This window comes from Solanum stenotomum, chromosome 8 (genome assembly GCF_019186545.1).
Source record: "Solanum stenotomum isolate F172 chromosome 8, ASM1918654v1, whole genome shotgun sequence".
Taxonomy (NCBI): Eukaryota; Viridiplantae; Streptophyta; class Magnoliopsida; order Solanales; family Solanaceae; genus Solanum; species Solanum stenotomum.
In genome coordinates this window covers 18,338,399-18,360,335 of record NC_064289.1, presented here as the reverse complement: position 1 = coordinate 18,360,335, position 21,937 = coordinate 18,338,399, and the positions used below count along the sequence as shown (strand labels likewise).

The window sequence follows — 21,937 nt, the reverse complement described above, 5'->3', positions numbered from 1 at the left end:
AGCCAACCTGGAGAAGAACAAAACAGATGGATATTAGTTTCCTGACTTAGGCCATAACTCTCTAATAGCTAGACACTCTCACAGGTCACAGGTCAGAAATATATATCTTTTCGTCTTCTTTATGATATACGATTAGCAATTAAAATATCCTGAAGCTAATTTGACGATTTGTTGTATTCTAATTTGAAATATTAAGTTAAACATCTTATTGATTTATTTGAATTAATTAATAACTACTACTAATTAATACATGTTATTAAAAAAAGGTTTAAGTCATTTGCGACCCCTTAGAGTTGTCCGCATAATTCATTTAGACACTTCAACTTGGACTAGTACCTATTGAACACTTCTATTGTTCATAATAAGTACCTATTTGACACTTTTCGCTAACATGGCAAGAAAGGCGTAATACACATCCATTCAGCACGTCAAAACGTATTTTTAGTTTATTTTTTTAAATCTCTCTGTTCTTCCATCTTCCTTAGCCATAACTTCTTCCAAAATCAGTACCATCTCCGCCGTTGCCGTCGATGTTGCCACCACCACATTCCACCCTTTTCTTTTCTCCTGCCTCCTCTTCCTCTCCCTCCCCCTCACCTCTATCGTATTCAACTGGGGAAATACCATTGTGATTTTCTTCTCCATTTTCTTTAAATTTGCTAAATATTGTGATCTTATTTACAGGAAAAAATAGAGACTCATACAATGACTACTCTGTTTCTTCTTCCATTTTTTTTTCTTATTGAAAAATATATCTAACAAATCAGATTTTAAATAAAAAATGAATCACCTCTCCTTCCTCCTTTCTCCGTGTATTGCTTAGATGATTATGTAGTCAATGATTTTATTGATATCTAAAATTATAAATGGTTCATATTTTGTAGGTACATGTATTGATTAATTTTTATGTATATGTAATTTGCTATTTTCAACTTAAAAAAAAAACGGATCTGAAAAAAAATTAGTGGATTAAGAGAATTTGAAGGTGACGACGGCTATGGTGGAGGACGGGACTATGGTGACAACGACTATGGTTGATAGTAAATCTGTCTCTACTTCATAGAAATTCTCAATGCATCATTGGACATTGCAACAAGCTGCATGATCTATAGCTGGGTGGATGTCAACTTCAATTTTTTCTTTTTTCTTTTATTTTTTTCCGTCAAAATGCCACATGTACGTCATTGATTTGTCAATTTTCCATGTCATTGCGAGTGTATTACACACATTTCATACTTTGAGCTGATGGTAAAAAAAGCGTTCAAAAGGTTCAAATCCAAATTAGAGGTGTTCAATATGTACAAGTCCTAGTTAAGGTGTCTAAGTGAATTATGCAGACCACTTTAAGGAACCGTTGATGACTTAAGCCTTAAAAAAAACTTGCATGAAAACAATAAATAATGTGGGATGGCAAATTAGTCTTTTCATGGAGGGGTAAAGTTGTCGCTAGAATACACTAGGAGAAAGCGATGGACGAAATATCCCTACATTCTATTTTGTTAATTGTCAATATTTTACTTAATATACTTGTTCTAATTTACTTATTATTTTATAAAATTCAAATAAAAATTAACTATTTTTTATTCTATTTTTTTATTAATATTAAATATTCTTGAAATAAAATTAACCAAATCTTATTTTTAAATAAATTGTAATTTATTGGAGAGACATACAAATAAAATAGTATCCTTTCGTTCTATATTACTTGTCAACTTATTTTATTTACACACTTCATAAGAAATAATAAATAAAAAAGATATTTTTATTAATTTACCTTCTTAACATTTTAATGCACTTTTATTTATGTGCTTAGTCTATTAATACTATGATTAACAATATAATTTTTTTTATAACTTTATAATATTCATCTAGGTGATCGATCAATATTCAACACTTTTAAAAATAAATTAATTTGAAGAATAAAATAAGAAAAAATTTAATTATATATTAATTTGTCGATTGATGAATAATTTAAGATAAACATCTATAATAATATAATATAGGACGAAACACTTTTTGTTTATAATTTTTTAAGAAATATATTTTTAAAAAATAGACAATTAATACGAGACGAATAGTTACTTAAACTAATGCAAGTGACGACAGCCAAAGGTGGATTACAAGAAAACCTAACATTGATGATAATATGCATGCATGAATGTGATGAAGCCTGATGACATCTCTCCATGTCATATCATGCATTGCCTCCATGAAATTGATATACATGTCGTACTAAATTATCATACATATACACAATAATTTATCAAATTATATTGAAAAAATAAACTAATAAAAACGGTCTAGGGTGGGGGCGAGGGTTTGAGATAGATTCAGAAAATTGACGAAGAATGTACAAATTATTTTTAATTACGTTAAGAAGGAGTAAAATTAAATATCAATCATAATAACTAATATATAATTTTTATCATACAACATAATTTTTTGATAAAAAGGCATGTACTAAACAATCCTTATTTGCCTAAGGTGGCTTCGCCTAACAATAGGGATGACAATGGGATGTGGAACGGATTGAGCTTAACTTGTAAAATTTTTAATCCGCTTTATTTTATATAATAACTTTTTTTAAAGTTTTCAATCAGTCCTACTCCGTCCCGCATAGACCCGCCAGCATGAATTCATCCCGCATAATAGTTTTAATATTTTCTTTTTTAGTTAAGTTTGATATTAAAAATAAAATTTCGTTGCATTAAATTAATAGATAATGACTTAAAATTTTATTTTGTAAGAAACCATATTAGTTTTGATTGAACCATTTTCATTTACTATCTTGAATATTTTAGTAACTTTAAAAAAACTATCTTACGAAATGATGCTCTATCACTTTTATAACATGTATAAAGTTAAAATTAAATTTGAACCCGCATAAAATCGCATAGACCCATAACCCGCCCCACCCCGCATTCCTTCCATCCCCGTACAACCTTAAAATCGCCTCGCCCTATATAGCTTTGAACCCTTCCCACCCCGCATTTACCCCGCCCCCGCCCTATATAGCCTTAACCCTTGCCACCCCACATTTACCCCACCCGCTATTATCCCTACACAACGGTTGTAATCAGGGGCGGAGGCAACATACATTCAGGAGATTCATCTGAACCTCCTTCGGCGAAAAATATTACTATTTATATATTGTTAATTTTTTTTTTATGTATCTAGTATATGTCAAACCCCCTTCGATTAGTTTGTGTATTTATTTTTTTAGATTTTGAATCCTCTTATTAAAAATTCTAACTCCGCCATTAACTTGTAGTGTGCTTTTAGCCGAAGATTAAAAACTTTACTTTATGTCTCAGGCACCTAATATTAATTGTGTAAAGCTTCTCTTTGTCTCACAAATTAATGGCCCCAAAATTTTAAATCTTTGCGTCAATCAATTTGTGAGACTAATGTCACATGCGAGACTGCGAGTGATATAAAATTAAAAAATTCATAGAAGGTATTATTTGTGTACCTTGACTAAAAATTTATCCTCTATCGTATTTCTCTTTTATATATTTTTTTAAAAATATTTATCAGATTCCTTTTTACTATTTTATTATCATTAATGTTTTAAGGTATAATCCCTCTTTATTAAATACTTATTCTATTGACATGTTCCTAATTTTCAAGAACAATTACTATTAAACATGAAATTTAAAACAAAAAATCAGTTTTATTTTGAATTTCTAAAATAATAAATATTTTTTCTGTCCATATTGATTTAGTACACTTCTTAAGGAGCAATAAATAAAATGCCAATTATTTTACATCATCATTTGAATATAATAAATTTAATATTTTAAAAAATGACTTTAGTTAATAGTACATGTAAATTAGGAGTCAAATGATAAATTATCTCTTGATTTTCTAAATTAGCTAGATAATAAAACTTGATTTTCTAAATTAGCTAGATAATAAAAATGAGATGAGATAATTATTTTTAGACAAGTCAAAATGGACAATGAGAGTAACTAAAGATAATTATATTTAGAAATTGCGATAAATAATTTGAGATGGAGGGAGTAATAAGAGCTCATTGCAATCTACTTTCCCAATTTTCTATTGCAATCTAAGCTTAGATTTATGGAAAATTTTTTCCCATAGCTAATTTACTCAAGGATATTCAGATGAACAATGAGAAAATGCAATAGTAAAAGTATTTTGCAGAAACAAAAAAAGTGTGCAGAAAAAGAAAGAGTGATCGTAGGAGGTGACGTCGGAGAATTCTAAGGAGAAATTGCCAAAGATTACTAATATGCCGATGGGCTGATCACTTGAATGCTAGAAATGTAACAGTTGCTACTTGCTAGCTATTTTTTACCACAACGATTGACACCCCCTTAATGACTATCCTAGCTCTGCCAGTGATTGCTAGCTTCATGTATTGTGCTATCCCAGCCCTAATATAAAAGATGCATTATCATACCTTGTTTGAATACTATAGAAATCAATGAAATTCTGTAAATATACTTAGATAACAGAAATAGACATGGCATTGCGAAAGACAAAGCACATCTATAAGCAAAAAAACCAAAAGAAAAGACATGGATGGACTTGGACAGGAATGTTACAACTCAATCACCAAACAAGAAAGGGAAAATAGGACTGACAATTTATTGGTCTTTTCTCAAACAGTAGCGACTAGCCAGAAGCTCCTTTTCTAGGACAGTAAGTTTAGTCCTCCATGGTGATGATGCAACGAAGGCCTTCTCCCTTCAACATTAAATCAAAAGCCTTATTGATTTCAGCAAATGGAAGTGTATGAGTGATGAATTTCTCCAATTCAAGTTCTTTGTTCATGTATTTCTCAACAACGGAAGGAATATCCGAACGAGGTTTGTAGTTTCCAAAGAAGGTTCCTTTGAGAGTCCTTTCATTCAAAAAGTTCATAGGGTGTGTCTTGAACACAGCTTCTTTATGGGGTACTCCAACAAGTACAGCCACTCCCCAGCCCTGAAAGTTAATCACGACAATGTTCGTTAAGATGGATGTATTAATAAGAACATACAACTAAGGAAATTTGATGATAGAAAACATACATCATGGACACATTCAAATGCTGAAATCATAGCATCAATATGGCCAGTACATTCCACACTCCTATCGACTCCGCCATCAGTCATCTCAGCAATTACCTGATCAAATAATCAAAATTCAAGAAAAGATGATCAACTATGACTCATGGCTGTCTTTTGTTTTTCTTTCGCGAAATGATCCATTAGGAGAAGTAAATATGAGTACCTCTTGAACTGGTTTACTATAGTCCTTGGGGTTCACAAACTCTGTCACACCAAATTTCTTAGCTGTAGAATAGAAGTAAAATGGATGGCATGAGTTAATTTGCTATGAAACAAGTTACAAGGAAGGAATTATAAGATAATGGATCGAGAATGTATAAGGCACAAGTTAATTACCTTGCTCAAATCTACTAGCATTTAAATCAACACCAATTATCCTTGAAGCACCAGCAATTCTGGCTCCTTCTGCAGCCTGACCAAATGAGATCAGATCATTCGTAAGCTTAAAACATATATACGGGAAATAATTAAACAGAACAAGAAAGTCATTTACAATATGGAGAATACTCACTGCAAGGCCTACAGCTCCTAGTCCAAATATAGCCACACTTGAGCCTTTTGTTGGTTTAGCAACATTCAAAGTTGCTCCAAGGCCTAGAAATTAAGGCATATCAATCAACAATTTGAACCCCTTAAAAGAAACTACTAACATAGTCATTTTGTTTATACCTGTCGAGATTCCACAACTAAGGACACATACTTTATCAAGAGGAGCAAGGGGGTTAATTTTGGCGACACATCCAACATGAACCACAGTGTACTCACTAAAAGTGGAGGTCCCAACAAAATGGTAAATGGGCTTTCCATTGATGGAAAACCTTGATTGTCCATCATTAATCATCACTCCCCTGTCAGTGTTAATCCTTAAGAGGCTACACATATTGCTTTCTTCAGATTTACAGTGAGCACAATCTTTGCATTCCCCTGTAAAGACAGGAAGAACATGGTCTCCTGGTGCAAGTTCTGTTACTCCCTCTCCAACACTCTCCACAATCCTAGATATCAAGAAAACAACAAAATTCAGTACCCTTTTGGCTTTAGACACGGTAAATGATGAATTTAAATCAATCAATTGAAACAAGATAGCACATACCCTGCTGCTTCATGTCCAAGAATTCTAGGAAAGACTGGATTTTGACCCTGAAATTAGTTCAAAAGAATACTGTAAAAACAAAAATTGATCCCCTTATAACATTTGCTCACAACAATAACAAGAAGTAATTTTGTTTTGTTTACCTTAGCTTCCCAGAAGTATACATCAGTATGACAGAGTGAAGTATAGAGGATCTTAAGACGAACTTCCATTTTCTGTGGAGGAGCAACATCCACTTCCTCCATCACTAATGGCTTACCAGCCTCCCATGCCACAGCAGCTATAAATAATATATCCCCATTAGTTCATAATTACCACAAAAATTCTCAAAATTAAAAAAACAAGAGGAGAGAATTTCAGAATCATGAAATAGAGAAGTTCACTGATTTCAAAATCATGGAATCATACCTTTGCAACGAATGACTTGGCCTACAGTAGTCGACATTTTCTTGATTTTTTTACTGATCACTAAATATGACAACTTTTTATAGAACACAAATTTGGTTGTTTACTTAGTTGATTTTGTTGAGGCAGTGCATTAACTGGGGATATTTATAACTGGGAAAAGTGAAAATACAATAGGCCACAGTAAAACCATTTGCATGTTTTGGTCACTGGATTTTCCAAAACCGCTTTTTAGCTGTTTGTTTTGTGTTAGTTGTTTGAGTTTTTGTCAAGAATGTGATAGGTAAAGTGATGCTAATATTCCAATGGGAAAACAATATTGTATCTCATTTTGTTTTATGTCCACTTGTAATTTTTTTATCTTCTCTTGAAAATAAGAAGGAGAAATTAAGATTTTTTTACCACTTATAGAAAAAAGTTTAATTTTTTTTCAAATTTCTTATGCGTAAAATTTTTTTTTTTTAATAAAAAAGACATAAAATTAAAATAAAATTATACTTAAAATAAGGATGATTTCGGTCATTCTGGTTTCCTAAAATGTATTTGTCATTATAATTATGATATTTATCGAAATACTAATTATTTATATATAAATTAAATTATAATTAGCTTATAAGTGATCTCATTAAGTAGAATTTTTTTTTGTTATCTTTGATTTTATCTAAGCAGTTGTATTGCGTTGTTTGATGGTTTTTTCAATCCTTTTCATGAAACCTTTGGGTGGTTTCCCTATAATTGGTCCTTTGAGTATCTTAACAACGTTATAATTAAAAGAAGGCTTAAGTCATACAGAACTCTTTAAAGTTGTTCGCATATTTCACTTAAATACATTAATTAAGTTTTGTACCTATTGAACCCCTCTACCACTTAGGATTGACACCTATTTGACATTTTTTGGACAATTAGCCAAAAATATTAAATGTGTGAAATACACTCGTTATAACATGACACTATGACGAATTAAATTATGATATGTGTCAATTGAATCCAAAAAAATTATTAAAATAGTATAACTCAATATGAGTGAAAAAATATATTTTAAATAATAAAAAATAAAAGAAAATTCTGTAATCCCTGCACAATTCCCCCACCCACAAACAGGGGCGGAGCCAGCCTTCTGTGAGGGGGTCATCCGACCTTCTCTTTTTGTTTTCTGTTCTTCTTTATCATAGATTAACAATGACAGATTGTTTAGATTCAAAAAAAAAAAAGAAAAAAAAAGTTTAATAGTTACCATTGTTACCAACCACCCAAGTTCTTCCTTGCTACCTATCAAAACACTACTCTCCTTTTTTTTTCTATTTTCTAAGCTTCTAAATGAACAATGACAAATATAGATTCAATGGTGATAGAGGAGGTGAAGTGACTGTAGAAATAATAATAAGAAGAAAAGGAATATAGCGTTGAAAGAAAAAAATACAGACCAAGTGTTGATGTTAATGGTAGAGGTGATGGTAGTTGTTGTTGGGTTTTATTTGCCCTGAATTTCTTACCATAAATAGGTTTTCCTTTTAGGAAAATGTTTTGGATTGGCTAGTCCTTTTCTTGTAGAAAAAGGTTTAGGACTCTATAAATAGAGGTTTGTTCCTTCTAACTCAATCAACATTCACAATGTAGTCTTAAGGGCTTTGAGAGTTTTGGTTAGGGGGAGAATTTGTGGGTCACAAGCTTGATACGTTATCACTTTTGTGTACCTCCTTGTATTCCGAGTGAATTGGTTGAGGTTGTTTCTCTCTATATTTTGTACTCGCATATTTGTAGTGGATTGCTTATCTCCTTTGTGGACGTAGGTCGATTAACAGAACCACGTTAAATCTGTCTCTTTTGATGTGTTTCTCATTTGTCTTCTTACGTGTGGTCTTTCTAGGTTTGCTTTGCTAGTTTCCGCATTATACCTGCTTATTTCGGTCTTAACAAGTGGTATCAGAGTCATGGTTCAATGATGGAACCATGTTAGAGATGGGTGATCATCTTGACGGGTGTAGTTCTAGTCGCAACTTTTTTGACAATAATGAAAATTTTGTTGGAGAAACCGTTTCAGAGAGATTCTCTGTGTCGAGACGTAGATTTGATGAAGGAGATTATGGAGAAGAGATGCAAGATCCTAAAAATTATGTGAAGAAGCAAGCTGTTGAAGATTATGTGAAGAAGGTGGACAAATTGATTTTGTCAGAAATTCAAGCCAAGGGGGAGATTTGTTGGGTTTTATTTGCCCTAAATTTCTTACCATAAATAGATTTTCCTTGTAGGAAAAGGTTTAGGACTCTATAAATAAAGACTTGTTCCTTCTAACTTAATCATCATTCACAATGTAGTCCTAGGGTTTTGAGAGTTGCGGTTATGGAGGAGAATTTTGTGTACCTCCATGTATTCCGAGTGAATTGGTTGAGATTGTTTCTCTCTATATTTTGCACTTCATATTTATAATGGATTGCTCATCTCCTTTGTGGACGTAGGTCGATTGACCGAACCACGTTAAATCTGTCTCTTTTGGTGTGTTTTTCGTTTGTCTTCTTACTCGTGGTCTTTCGAGGTTTGCGTTGCTAACTTCTGCATTACCCCTGCTTATTTTGGTCCTAACAGTTGTTGCTTAAAAGAAGAGGAAGAAATGGATGTATTGGCTGCGATAATAACAAATCAGGAAAATAAAATGATTATGATGGTAAATGAAGAGAAAAAAATGAGGAAAAAGAAGGGTGTTTATGGCAACAATGGCGGATGCGAGTGGTAAGGTGGAGAAGTGATGGCAACAAGTCCAATAAAGAAGAAAGAGATTTTTAAGTTTAAAAAATGTCTAATTTAATTCTTTTGCGCGCTTATTATTCGTGAATAACACCCAAAATGCCACGCAAGTAAAAAATGCTCAACTGGTATCAATTTGAAGTACTAGAGGTGTTCAATAGATACAAAACTTAATTGAGGTGTTCAAGTGAAATATACAGACAACTTTGATGAGCTGTGTATGACTTAAGCCTTAAAATAAAGTTAGACATAAACATAACTCCACTTAAACCAATCACCTACATGTTATGTGCTGACATTTGGCTGCCTAAAAGCTTCAATTTGTGCATGTTACTAGCAACAATTTAGGGAAAAGGCATAGATTCCTCCTGAACTTGTCTTGAAAAGTCAGTTATACGTTTAAACTATTATGATAATCTATTATACACCTTTATTATTTAATAGTGAATTTATTTACCCCTGAGACGTGTAACACCACTCTCACAATATGTGGTGTATTACACTCGTTGCCACATCAGTGCCATGTTAGAAATTTAAAATAAAATTATTCTTTTTTATTTTTAATTAAATTTTCTTTTGTTAAATATATTTTACACTAATTAATCTCCAATTAATTATTAAAATTCTCTAATAATTATATTTTCTTCATAGCAAAATTACAATAAGATGAAAATTTTAACAATGGCCTCACTAATCGAAACATGGAGCTGATTTATGGAGTGGAAAATTCTCCCGTTTCTGTCAAAAAAGCCCGCCATAGCTGCAGCGACTAAGAAACCCCCAAAATTTTATACCGTCGATGAAATTGAGAAATCTTTTGTTAACAAATACAAATCAAAATCCACAAAACTTAGATTGATGATAAGTAATTTGCTAAGCAAGCTGAGAAGAAGTAGAAGAAGGAAGAAGGAGAGATTTTTGCTTAAAAGAAAGAGGAGAAAAATATGTTCCATCAAGAGAGTGGGGTTGAAGAAGAAGAAGAAGAGATGTGAAGAGTGGGGTGGGGTCTAATTGAATTTTGATTTTTTTTTGTCTACTTAAATAAATTTGACGCGCCTATTTTTATTTTTATTTTAAATTATTTTTCCACATCAGTTTTAGAGGGTAAATAAATTCACTTTTAAGTAGTAAAAGTGTGTAGTAGATCACCATAATAGTTTAAGCGCGTAACTGACTGTTCGAAATAAGTTTAAGGGAGAATCTACGCCTTTTTGGTGTCCAATTAAAATCCAATTTTTTCTTTACTACTATTGGGTATTAGGACAATATTAGATTGTTGGTTTTATTACTGTTTTTGTGTAAAGACAAGTGAAGGATCAATTCGAACAATCAGGATCAAAATTTAACTAAAGTTTTAAGTATTGATTGCTCGATATTTTAGAAATTAAAAATACTTATTAAGAAAGATACATAAACAATCAAAATTTCATGATTCATCATGGTTCTTGACACATTGAATCGATACATATAGTAAAAATGTAATATTCGACAAGTAAAAACTATTTTTATCGTGATAGAATATATAAGTAACATCAAATTGAAGTCTCCCTTGTTACAAAGAAGCAATCTCAATTTTAAGAGGAAATTCACATTAAAATATCAATATGTTGAGATTGAGCTTAAATTGATTTTTAGGATTAACAAACAATTAAAAAAAGGGAAATTTTTCAAAATGTCAATATTTTGACATTTAATAGGATCCCTTTGCCATACTTTCAATATTTATTTAAAATGTCAATATTTTAGTTTATTATATATCTGATTTATGTAATTTCTTATTTGTTTGATTTGCAAGAATACAATTATTTAATAACATAAAGGAGAAAATCAGGGGATATAATATTTTAAAAAAGGAACATATTACTTAATTCTCATCAGTTACAATTTCAAAGAAATCAACTTTCTTTTTTATTATGTTAAAATCGTAATTGTATACCAATGATTTTTACATTTTATGTGATGACTTTACCATTCAAATTAAAATTGGTATTTTACTTTCATAGTGAAAACTACAACTTGTATCCAAGTGATCAAAATTGTATTACATGATTGTCAAATATATTTTTCTTTTATTTGTATTACAAAAGTAATATTGATTGTATCTCAATATAATCTAATCATTACATATGAATATGATTTATAAAGGATACAAGATTCTGAAAAAAAATAGCATACATGGTGGAAATAATACAATCTGTTGAGGAAGAATATAATATTCTAAAAATGATATAAATTGACTATAATAGAAATAGAGATACAAGATTCTAGAAAAAAATAGCATACATAGTGGAAATAATACAATATGTTGAGGAAGGATACAATATTTTTAAAAAAAATACAAATAGGCTGTGAAAAAAATAGAATACATCTATGCTTAAGAAATATAAATCAATTTGACATATCTATTTGAATGACTACAAACTAAAAAAGAAATACAATGTTCTTAATAAAAATACAAATGATGAGTAAAAGAAAAACAATTGACAAACAAAAATTAATATGAATACAATTCAATTTTCTTCTCACTCTCTCTTTCTTCTTCGTCTTCTTCTGCTATGTTCCTTTTTTCTGATTTTTTTCACCAAATCCAAATCCAAATCCGTATTCACTTGTGCATATATTAGTGACCCTATAAGCAAACTTCGAAATTATTAATTATGAATCAAAATAATTCATGATGTATGAACGCTAATGTTGATTACTACAATCTATTAAATCTCAAATATGAAAACAAAATCACAAAAAAATTGAACAATAGAGTTTAAAAGATGAAAAATGCGAAATACATAAAAGAGGAAAATCTCATAAAATACTTGGTGAAAATGAAAACCTCACAAAAAAACCAACCAATACTGTTTAAATACGAAAAATTCGAAATACAAAATACTTGGTGATTATGAATACAAAATCACAAGAAATCTCACAAAATACTTGTTGACTTCAAATTTACCTTTATCAATGGTTGAAAAATCTTTTGAATTAATTGTAAGATTTCTTGAACAAAGTGTAGGAAATTGGAAGAGTTGATTTTCTTGAACAAGAAAAGGGAATAACAATGGTGAAAAATGGAAGAGAGAGAAAGGAATAATTTGGGGTAAAACCTAGAAAGAGGGTAAGTGGATAATAGGGGTATTTTATTTTTTACTTTTTACGGGATGATGGAGTAAAAAAAGGGTCTAATTTGAGCATGATTTGAGAAATAAAAGGAAAAGAAATTAATTATATTAGGATACAATTTATTTTCTAACATATTTGACATTTTAAATAATTGTTTTAAAGTGTAGATATTTTTAATAATTATGTTAGAGATGTGACTAGTTTGCTATTTTTTCCTTAAAGATAAATCAACAATAAGCTTGTAAAGTGAGCTGGGTCAATTCGGTTCTAGTCCAATAAGCATTGTCCAGTGATATTGGCTTGGCACTGATGTGGCATAGACCGACTCCCTAAATCGGTTCATGGGATGGGTTGGGGGGCTAGAACAATTAGGCGTTGGAGTCCAATAGAGTGAATAGACTAATAGACAACCATCACTGCACCGGCACGACATGACTCAGTTTAAAATATACATAGTAATTAATTAATAAAAATCTGATTCAACTGTTGGATCAACAGGGTTGTTTTTGCAAAAAAAAGTCGTCGGTCCAAACTAGATTCAACCCACAGATTAGTAAATTAATTGATAGCTTTAGGTTTGTTTTCACATTTGCTTCTTCTAATGCTTTTATTCATTATATACAATCAGTTTATAATTTCATGTTTAAAGGTCTTTTTAGAAGTACTTATCGATAAAATACTTTTAGGCTCCATGAGCAATATGTATACTATTCAATTTATGTTGGTTATGCGCAAATCTTTCATATAGAGTTTCTCTCATATTTAATTTTGATCGCGTTATTAATAAAAATAATTATTTAATAATTACTTGTCATTATATAAATAATATTTATATCATGTAAAAACATATTTTAGCATTTCAATATGATGAAAATCGTAGACATACTACTATTTCTGTATGTATACAAATGCAGAACTATAAATATATTAATGCAAATAAATGTGTATCAATTTATTAGTCAATACAAATCAATATATATCATACTAATGTATATCAACTTATTAAGTGAATTTGAAGTTATGAACCCAATGTCTACCAATGCACAATCATATATATTAATAAATAATGTATACCAATTTATTAGGTGAATACAAACCAATAAATTAATATAAACATATATCAAATTATTAAGTGAACTCGAGCCCATGGATAACAATGCAAATAAATATATACAACATCGTTAGATGAATACGGATCATTGTATATCAATTCAAACAAATGTATATAGATTTACCAGTTGAATACAGATCAATATATACTAATACTATTTTTTTAAAAAATAAAATAAAAATCCAACATGTCAAATTTTATCAAACAAAAATAGATATTTACATTAATGGACTAGCCCAAAGTGCTGAGTCCATTTATGGGTCATTATTTGATACTTCTATAAGCAAAAAAAGAGTGATAAAGACCACTTTATGTCAACTTTTCAAAATGAGTCAAATAGATACCAATTTCGTCCTTTAATTGGTATACCATGACGAATTATCTTTTTTCTAAAAAAAGGGAAAAAATATTTTTCACATTCCTCTTCTTCTTTCTTAGTTTTAATGGTATTTTTTTTTATATATAATATGATATAGTAAATACGTATTATATATTTAATATTTATAGTTATACTTAAAAAAATACATTTAATAACTATATCTCACTCTCTCTGGCATCTAGCCCCTTTCCCTCTATTCTTGCTTGCCTCAATCGCCATTCTCCTCTCTCTATACTATGTATTTTCTCGAGTCCAGAGCCAAAAGGGCAACAAATTTTTTTGAAAATTCCAAAAGGGCAATATAATTATTTATCAAATCAAAAGCGCAACAAATTTAAAACACCATCTAAATCAGGGTTTTCGCCGCAAGGCACGGATACCCATACGACCTGTAAGGCACATGCAGCTTTTAGCCTTGTAAGGCTCAGCCGCCATGATCCTTATAAGGAGCAGGGAATCTGTGCTTTGCTGCTTTTTCTAAAAAAAAAAATTGTTGTTTTTTCTAAAGAAATAATAATTTTGTTTTAATAAAAAAAAATTTGCTGCTTTGCTGTAAAACTTATTTGTCTAAAATAAAAATAAATCAACTGTTACACCAAAATCTGCTTTGATATCATTTTTATTTTAAGTTTACTCGTGTTTTATCTATGTATGTTTATAGTGAAAAGGAATTTATTTATATTACACAAACGGCCAGTAGACTTGTCACCTTTTTTTCAATTTTTTTAGTTTTTGGTTTTTATTTATATAGTTTTTAATTATTATTTTTATAAATTTTGTTTGTTTGTAATTTTCATATAGTATTTTTTAAATTATTTTTATTCACTTTATCTAATAATTTTTTACTACTAATTTCTCCCCAAACATACAGAGATAAAACATGAATAAACTTAAAGCAAAAATGATATCAAAGTATATTTTGATGTAACCGTTGATTTATTTTTATTTTAGACGAATAATTTTTACAGCAAAGCAACAAAATTTTTATTAAAGCAATTTTTTATTATTATAGAAAAAGCAGCAAAGCAATTTTTTTTTTTATAGAAAAAGCAGCAAAGCGCAGATTTCTTGCGCCTTGTAAAGCTCATAGTGGCTGGGCCTTACAAGGCTAACAGATGTCTGCGCCTTACAGGTCGCATGGGTATCCGTGCCTTGCGGCGGAAACCCTGATTTAGACGGTGTTTAAATTTGTTGCCCTTTTGGCTTGATAAATAGTTTTGTTGTCCTTTTAGAATTTTCGAAAACTTTTGTTGTCCTTTTGACTTCGGACTCGTATTTTCCCTCTCTTTGTATTTCTATATTTTTGTCTCTCTTTCTTAATTTGTTGTATTTTTACAGTAGAGTGAATGAATTCTAGTGAAGAGCTAATGAATACTGTCTCTTATGTTTTTTTGTTTTTTGTATACATTCGCATTGTATTCGTAGGTATATTCTAAATGCACACATGAATATAAGTGAAACTAGAGCAAATGAATAAAATTTCCTATATTTTTTGTTATTTTTATATTCACCCAATCTATATTTATTGATACAATCTAAATGTGTATAGCGAATATAACTACTTGATACCTCAATTTTATTTTATTTTTCTAGCATCTTAAATAATTGCTATAAATAATAAACATCTTAACTATAGCTAAAGATTGTTAATAAGGCTCAAACAATAACATTTTTTTAAAATTTATATTTTTGCAAATATCTCCAACTATACATGAAACGAATCATCATGATTTCTTATTACTCTTCATATCTTTTTTTTTTTCATATCTTTTTTGTGATTAGAACTCGTGTAATAAGTCGACAGAGCTATTAATGGTCATAATTTTTTCACAGACCGTGTTACATTGTCTGTGGATTACTATAATTTTGCCTTCCAACCTAATATGACGTTGAATATTTATTCTGTAACAATTTAATTATGTAAAAGTATTTTACTTTATTATATGTACACGCACATGCATTTACTTGATGGTGTGGTAAATTTTACTAGTTTTTTTTTTTTAAAGAATTGAAAACATACTAATTAACTTAATATGAATTTCTATTACTTTTATTTTTCTGAATTATTGACAGCTTTAAAAACACGTATTTGCTTGATCAACTAAATTATTAAATACAATCCAATCTTGCAAGTTGCAACAGGAGTGAAATACTCTCAGAACTTCTTGTCAAGTTTAAGAGTGTTTTCAACACTTCTCTTGACTTCTTATTAAGAGTCTCATTCTCCTACCAGAATTTGAGATCACTTGTTATGTCATGTCGGAGATCGCGTGTATATCTAAGTTTAGTTAGTCAAATAGATAGGCATTTTTAAAGCTGTCAATATATAATTCAGAAACAAAACTAATAATTTACGTCAAATTCAAATGTGTTTTCAATACTTCTCTCTTTTTTCTTCCAAACATTAATCTTTTATATACCTGATTTTGGAGACATTCACCTAGTATTAATTTGAAAATCATCAAATAAGTAAATGGAAATAAATGACCATTGAAACAATTAATTAAAAGTCTTTTCTTATCTCTTCCTATTTCCAAGTATGAAAATTGACATGGGCCTAACGAAAGAAAATAAGATATAATACTGTCGTCCGTGTGCATTACTTCTTTTTTTTTATTTTATGTGTATGAAAAATTATAAAATTCCGTTCAAATATCACAAATAAATATTAGTTTCATAATAAAACTTTAAATTTAAAGTCTAAATTACATAGCCAAACACCTGTGGATCAAATGCATGAAAAAACAAAATAAGGAAGGACCAAAGGTCGAAGGAGGAATTCTCACCGTGTAATCCCCTCTCCATTTTCCGAATCAAAGTTATAGAAAAAGAGAAGAGGAGACAGAGACAGATGGGAGAGCGGAGGTGAGCAGCATGCGTGAGGTGAGGGTGGTTAGGTGTTTATGTGCAACTATAGGGCCATCATATGTTGTTTCACTAAACTTATGTTTCATCATAAAATGACAAACATTGCCGGCTCTTACACTAACATCATCTGTCTATTCCACCCATTTTACTCTATTATCTTTTAAAAACATTTTATAACATGTTCGAGAGTTTTGTTTTACATAAATATCTTACTATTTGATTTACTATTTAACCTAAATTTGAAGTCTCCCTAAGTATTTACAAAGGTTGTTTTAATATCAACATATCCAGTGGTGAGACTGCTCCACCCTTAATCGAAAGTCTCAGGTTCGAGTCTTGATTATGAAAAAAATTCAATTGAAAGAGTCACCACTCATCCTTAGGTGAGCCCTGCAGTACACAATTCGAATTTAGTTAGGATTCCAATATGGACTCTGAACCAAAAAAAAAAAGAACAAACAAATTCTACTACATCAAATATAACAAGTTAAAACTCCCAAAGTATAAGACTACCTTGATTAAATATAGTAGAAAATGAACTAATGTTAAGTAAATAAAATCTATACATATATAATTATAGAGAATGCAATGTGAAGAAAGTGATAACTTACTTTGTGTGATTTCTTTTTAAAGAAAGTTAAGAATATTACTTTAAAAGTGTGAAAAGTTACAGAAAATTTGGATGTCAGTTTTATATTACCAATTTATCAAAGTTACTTTAATATTTTGTGTCAGTGGCAATATTTTCTACTATATGCATGATATGATAAAGGACAATATGAACTGTCGATGTCTCTCGCTAGCTTTTCCGCCTCCTAAATTGGACTCTGAAAAGAGATTGAAGGTGTATTGGGTAAATTTTTTTTGGTGAACAATTGATTAATTTTTTTGAAAAATATTATTTTTCTAAAAAATAAGCTGTTTAAAAAATAAAAAAATTGATTTCATAATAAGAGTAAATAAAATAATCACCCACCCCCACCCTGCCGACCCTACCCCCACATCACCCCAACCTATTTTCAACCCCACCCTCTCCCTTACGCCCACCCCACACCAACCTCCACCCCCTTCTTACCCCTTTTTCAGAATTTTATCTTAGATAAATATAAATGTTTTTAGGATAAAATATATTATCTTTATATCAAAAACAAGAATATAAGCAAGAAATCTTGTTTTGCTAGAGAATATTTTTCTTCATGCCGGACACAACCTGAGGATGTGTTCTATATGAAATATTTTTACAAAAATATTTTTCTGATAGATAATTAACTACTTTTTGATGTGTGATAAGTAACTCAATTTTTTTTATTTTAAAGATATTTATGTATAATTTAAATAAACACTATGAAGGTGTAGTAGCTAGGAGAAATGTTGGAGGATGAGAATGAGGATAAGTGATATGTTAATTATAAAACTTTTTTTGTCTACTTCCATTAACAAATTTATTTCGTTATCTTAAAGTTTTTCTTTTTAAATAAAATTTTGATCAATTAAGTATAAAAAATTAAAAAATATTTTCTCCTTAGCAAACACACCGTGAGACTATATGAGATCATGCCTACATGGCCAAGCGTTCAATATCTTTACATTTGCACCAATGTGTATCTTATCATACTTTATGATTACAGTAAAACCTCTATAAATTAATATTCGGTAAATTAATAATCTCTTTAAAGTAATATTTTTCTCCAGTTTCGACTTGGGCCAAGGGGAGAAATCACTAATTTCGATAATATAGTAAGATAATATATTTCCAGAAGACCCCTATATAAATATATAGTCCCATTAATATCATAAATTAATAATTCTTTAAAAGTACAAATATATCTAAGACAATTTAGTGAAATATAATTATATTGTGTTATGTTTTTTCTTAAAATTTAAATCTAGTTGAAGTTTATCTCTAACTTTTCTTATTGCATCAAAGAGCTCCGATATTGTCTTTTCGAACTGCACCATAAAATTGTAAAGAGTTCTAGATGCGATAAGTGCTTCCTTACGCGTAACTGGTTCCAAAGGTACAATATCATCTTCAACTTCATCATCAACATTACTTTTTCCGATGGTATCCACAATTTCTTCTAAGCTCTAGACCTCTGAACATGTATCACTTTCACCTGGATATTCCAACAGGTTATTGACATCCATTTTATTGTGGTAACCAAAATCATTAATCATGACCTCAAGTTCATGAATGACGTTTTCACAAGTGGGTTCATTCAAATTCTCTGAGATTGCATTCCCCGAATGAATTTTTATAGTGTCGAAAACAATTTGCTATTGTCTCTTGCTGAACATTTGTTGTCCAAGCAGGGATTGTAAAATTGATAACAACCAAAACATTAATCTTTGCTGGATCAGTTTGTCCCACTTCATAGCCTTCTAATATCCTACGATAAAATCTACTACAATGATACATCTTGAAAGCTCTTATTATCCCAGCAGCATCACAAGATTGAATTTTGGATATCATGTTGGGTGGCAAGAAAAACAATTCAACATTTTGTAGTCCTTTAATATTTCTATTATGGGATGAACAATTATCTACCATAAACAAAACTCGTCTATCATGCATTTTGTGGTCAAACAAACGAATATATTCATCAAAAAACACACTTGTCATCCATGCTCTTTTGTTTGGACGATAGTGACAATTCAATAAATATGATACATAAATTAGTAAGATATAATGATATTGATGTATTCGTTGTACTTTATGTATGATATTTTTTTGATGTGAAATCAATAAATACGATACATAAATTAGTAAGATACAATAATTTTGATATGATCAAAATTAACCTTCATTAAATCTCAAACCATTCTTTAAATTAATAAATATTAATTTATCGATTAAATAATATCTCTATAAAATAATAAATTTCATGATCTCACCTATATTAATTTATAGAGATTTTATTGTATTTGTAACTATATTATTATCATGAATTTTATTAAATAAATATATGCCTTCCCATTCATAGGTAGGGTTGAGTCTTCATGTATGCTGATTTCAATGGGAGAATGTAATCACCTTTAGCTGTCTTTATGCTTCCCATATTTTGTCAAATCATTCAAAATTGAGTTGACTTTTACGTGCTATACCAAAATTTTGAACTATATGCTCCCTCTGTCTTAATTTTTATAATATTACATAAAATAAGTGAATTTTTCTTTCTTAAGATGTAAATTTTGGATAGCGATGAAATTTAATTTCAATAATGCTTGCCTACTATGATATTATGTTGAAATGTATGATCAAATTTTATCTAAATACTTAAATGGTTGAAAAACACACACATTTAATTAATTAGTTACAGTATATTCTAGTTGTCTCAACTCTCAACTTGCTATGTTTTTCCCCACCTGAAAAATTATGCTTTTTGCATCCATTTTAATTGTTATGATTTTTTTAAGAGTTAAATGATAAGAATTTTAATTAATATTTTACAATGTATTTTTTTATCATATTGATATATAAAAAATTATAATTTATTGTACATTTCGTATAATTTTTTAATATCTAATTTTTTATTTAAAATATCAAATTAATGTAATCTAATTTTAACTTTAAAAATTAATTAAATTAATTTTTGAAAAAAGGCAACATAAAAATTAACTTATGGAGCATATGAATGAAGGATGCGCATAATTAATCCCAAATCCCAATGTGCCTCCTAAATATTCCCATGGCCAGCTTGTCGGCTGGAGTGCCATTTATAAGAACTATTCATGAATTAATTAATTAAGCACAATGAAGGATCAATTCCATAATTCATGATGAGTGAATTTGGATGTTAATTTCCAGCAAGAAAGCAAATTAAAGAAAACAATGAAAGGATTAGAGGATTCGAAGGTAGCATGATTAAGGAAAGTTACATTTATCATTTTTTAAATAAAGCTTTTATCTTTTTTTTATCCTGATTCGAACTTACAATCTTAAAATTGACTTCAAACAATTTTCTTTTGTCAAAAAAAGGAAAGCTACATCATCCTAATACTAAAATAGTCATTTTAATTGACTTGGACAGTAAATAACATATATAATTCCTTAGCAAACACATGTATATATAGTAGTTCCTCGATTTTATTTTACTTTGTCCTCCGTAATAAAATTAGATATTTTTTTTTACTATTATTTTAGCAAATAAAGAGAGTTCTATTATTTTTTTTCACATAATAACTTAGTACTTTCTCCGTCCCATTTTATATGTCACATTTTTACTTTGCACTTCCATTAAGAAATGATGTAACTTTACCCTTCTACCCTTGTTTAATGTTTTCTTAAATCAACTTTATTAATAAATGACAAGATTAATTAACTATTCTATAAGGGTATAATAGGTAAAATATGGTAATTTATGCATAAATTTTATAAAATGACAAGTATTGTGGTACATTCATTTATAGAAAGCTAGAAATGACATATAAAATGGGACGGAGGAAGTATTAAATAACCACATAATGAAGTAGTAGTCAAATTTATTGTTTTAAAACTATATAAATAAGATTAATTTAGTGAAATACACCTCTAATTAAAGCTTTCTTAAGAAGTATTGTGTCAGGTCAACATGAGTCAAGTAATATGAAACAGAGGGATTACTCCCTAATCCCTCTATTCACTTTTATATATACACAATAAACTTTACACACTTTACTTGTCATATTTTACTTCATGAGAGTCAATTTGACTTATTTTTGCAACTAAATTGAATTAGACTAATTCAGTATTTTAAATTTAGATATTTCAAAACTATATGATGAAAAATACTTTAAGTTGCAATCTATCTTATACTAAAATAATGACAAGATACATCTTAAAATATTAATCAAAATTCATATACAATTTAACTTTCGAGAAATGAATGTAAAAAAGTCAACTGAGTGTATATAATTTGGTGCGAGTATGTTTAAAGTAATTCTAGACCATCAGATATTTCCCGCGCCTTATAAAATTTCTCCATACGTTAAAAGAACAGTAATTATTGAATCTACCAACCAATTAATCCCAGTGCTTAGTACTCCTAATAATTAATTAAGAATCTCATTTAACGTACATCCAAAGTTTAAACATATAGAATTTTTCTATATAAACTCAATCAACCCTTTCACTTTCCTTACAATAATATATTACACCCAAAGGG

The 21,937-nt window shown here is 29.5% G+C and overlaps 1 protein-coding gene across 1 annotated transcript; it reads right to left on the bottom strand.

Annotated features, from left to right (window-relative positions):
• Positions 1–4,647: 4,647 nt before the first annotated feature.
• Positions 4,648–6,732, bottom strand: LOC125874558 (alcohol dehydrogenase 3). Its single transcript, XM_049555459.1, has 9 exons — positions 6,580–6,732; positions 6,315–6,451; positions 6,172–6,218; positions 5,748–6,073; positions 5,590–5,672; positions 5,415–5,490; positions 5,242–5,303; positions 5,040–5,135; positions 4,648–4,953 (listed from the first exon to the last, which is right to left on the bottom strand). Exons 1-9 carry the CDS (start codon positions 6,614–6,616, stop codon positions 4,675–4,677), a joined length of 1,143 nt encoding a protein of 380 aa, XP_049411416.1. The 5' UTR covers positions 6,617–6,732; the 3' UTR covers positions 4,648–4,674.
• Positions 6,733–21,937: the final 15,205 nt, after the last annotated feature.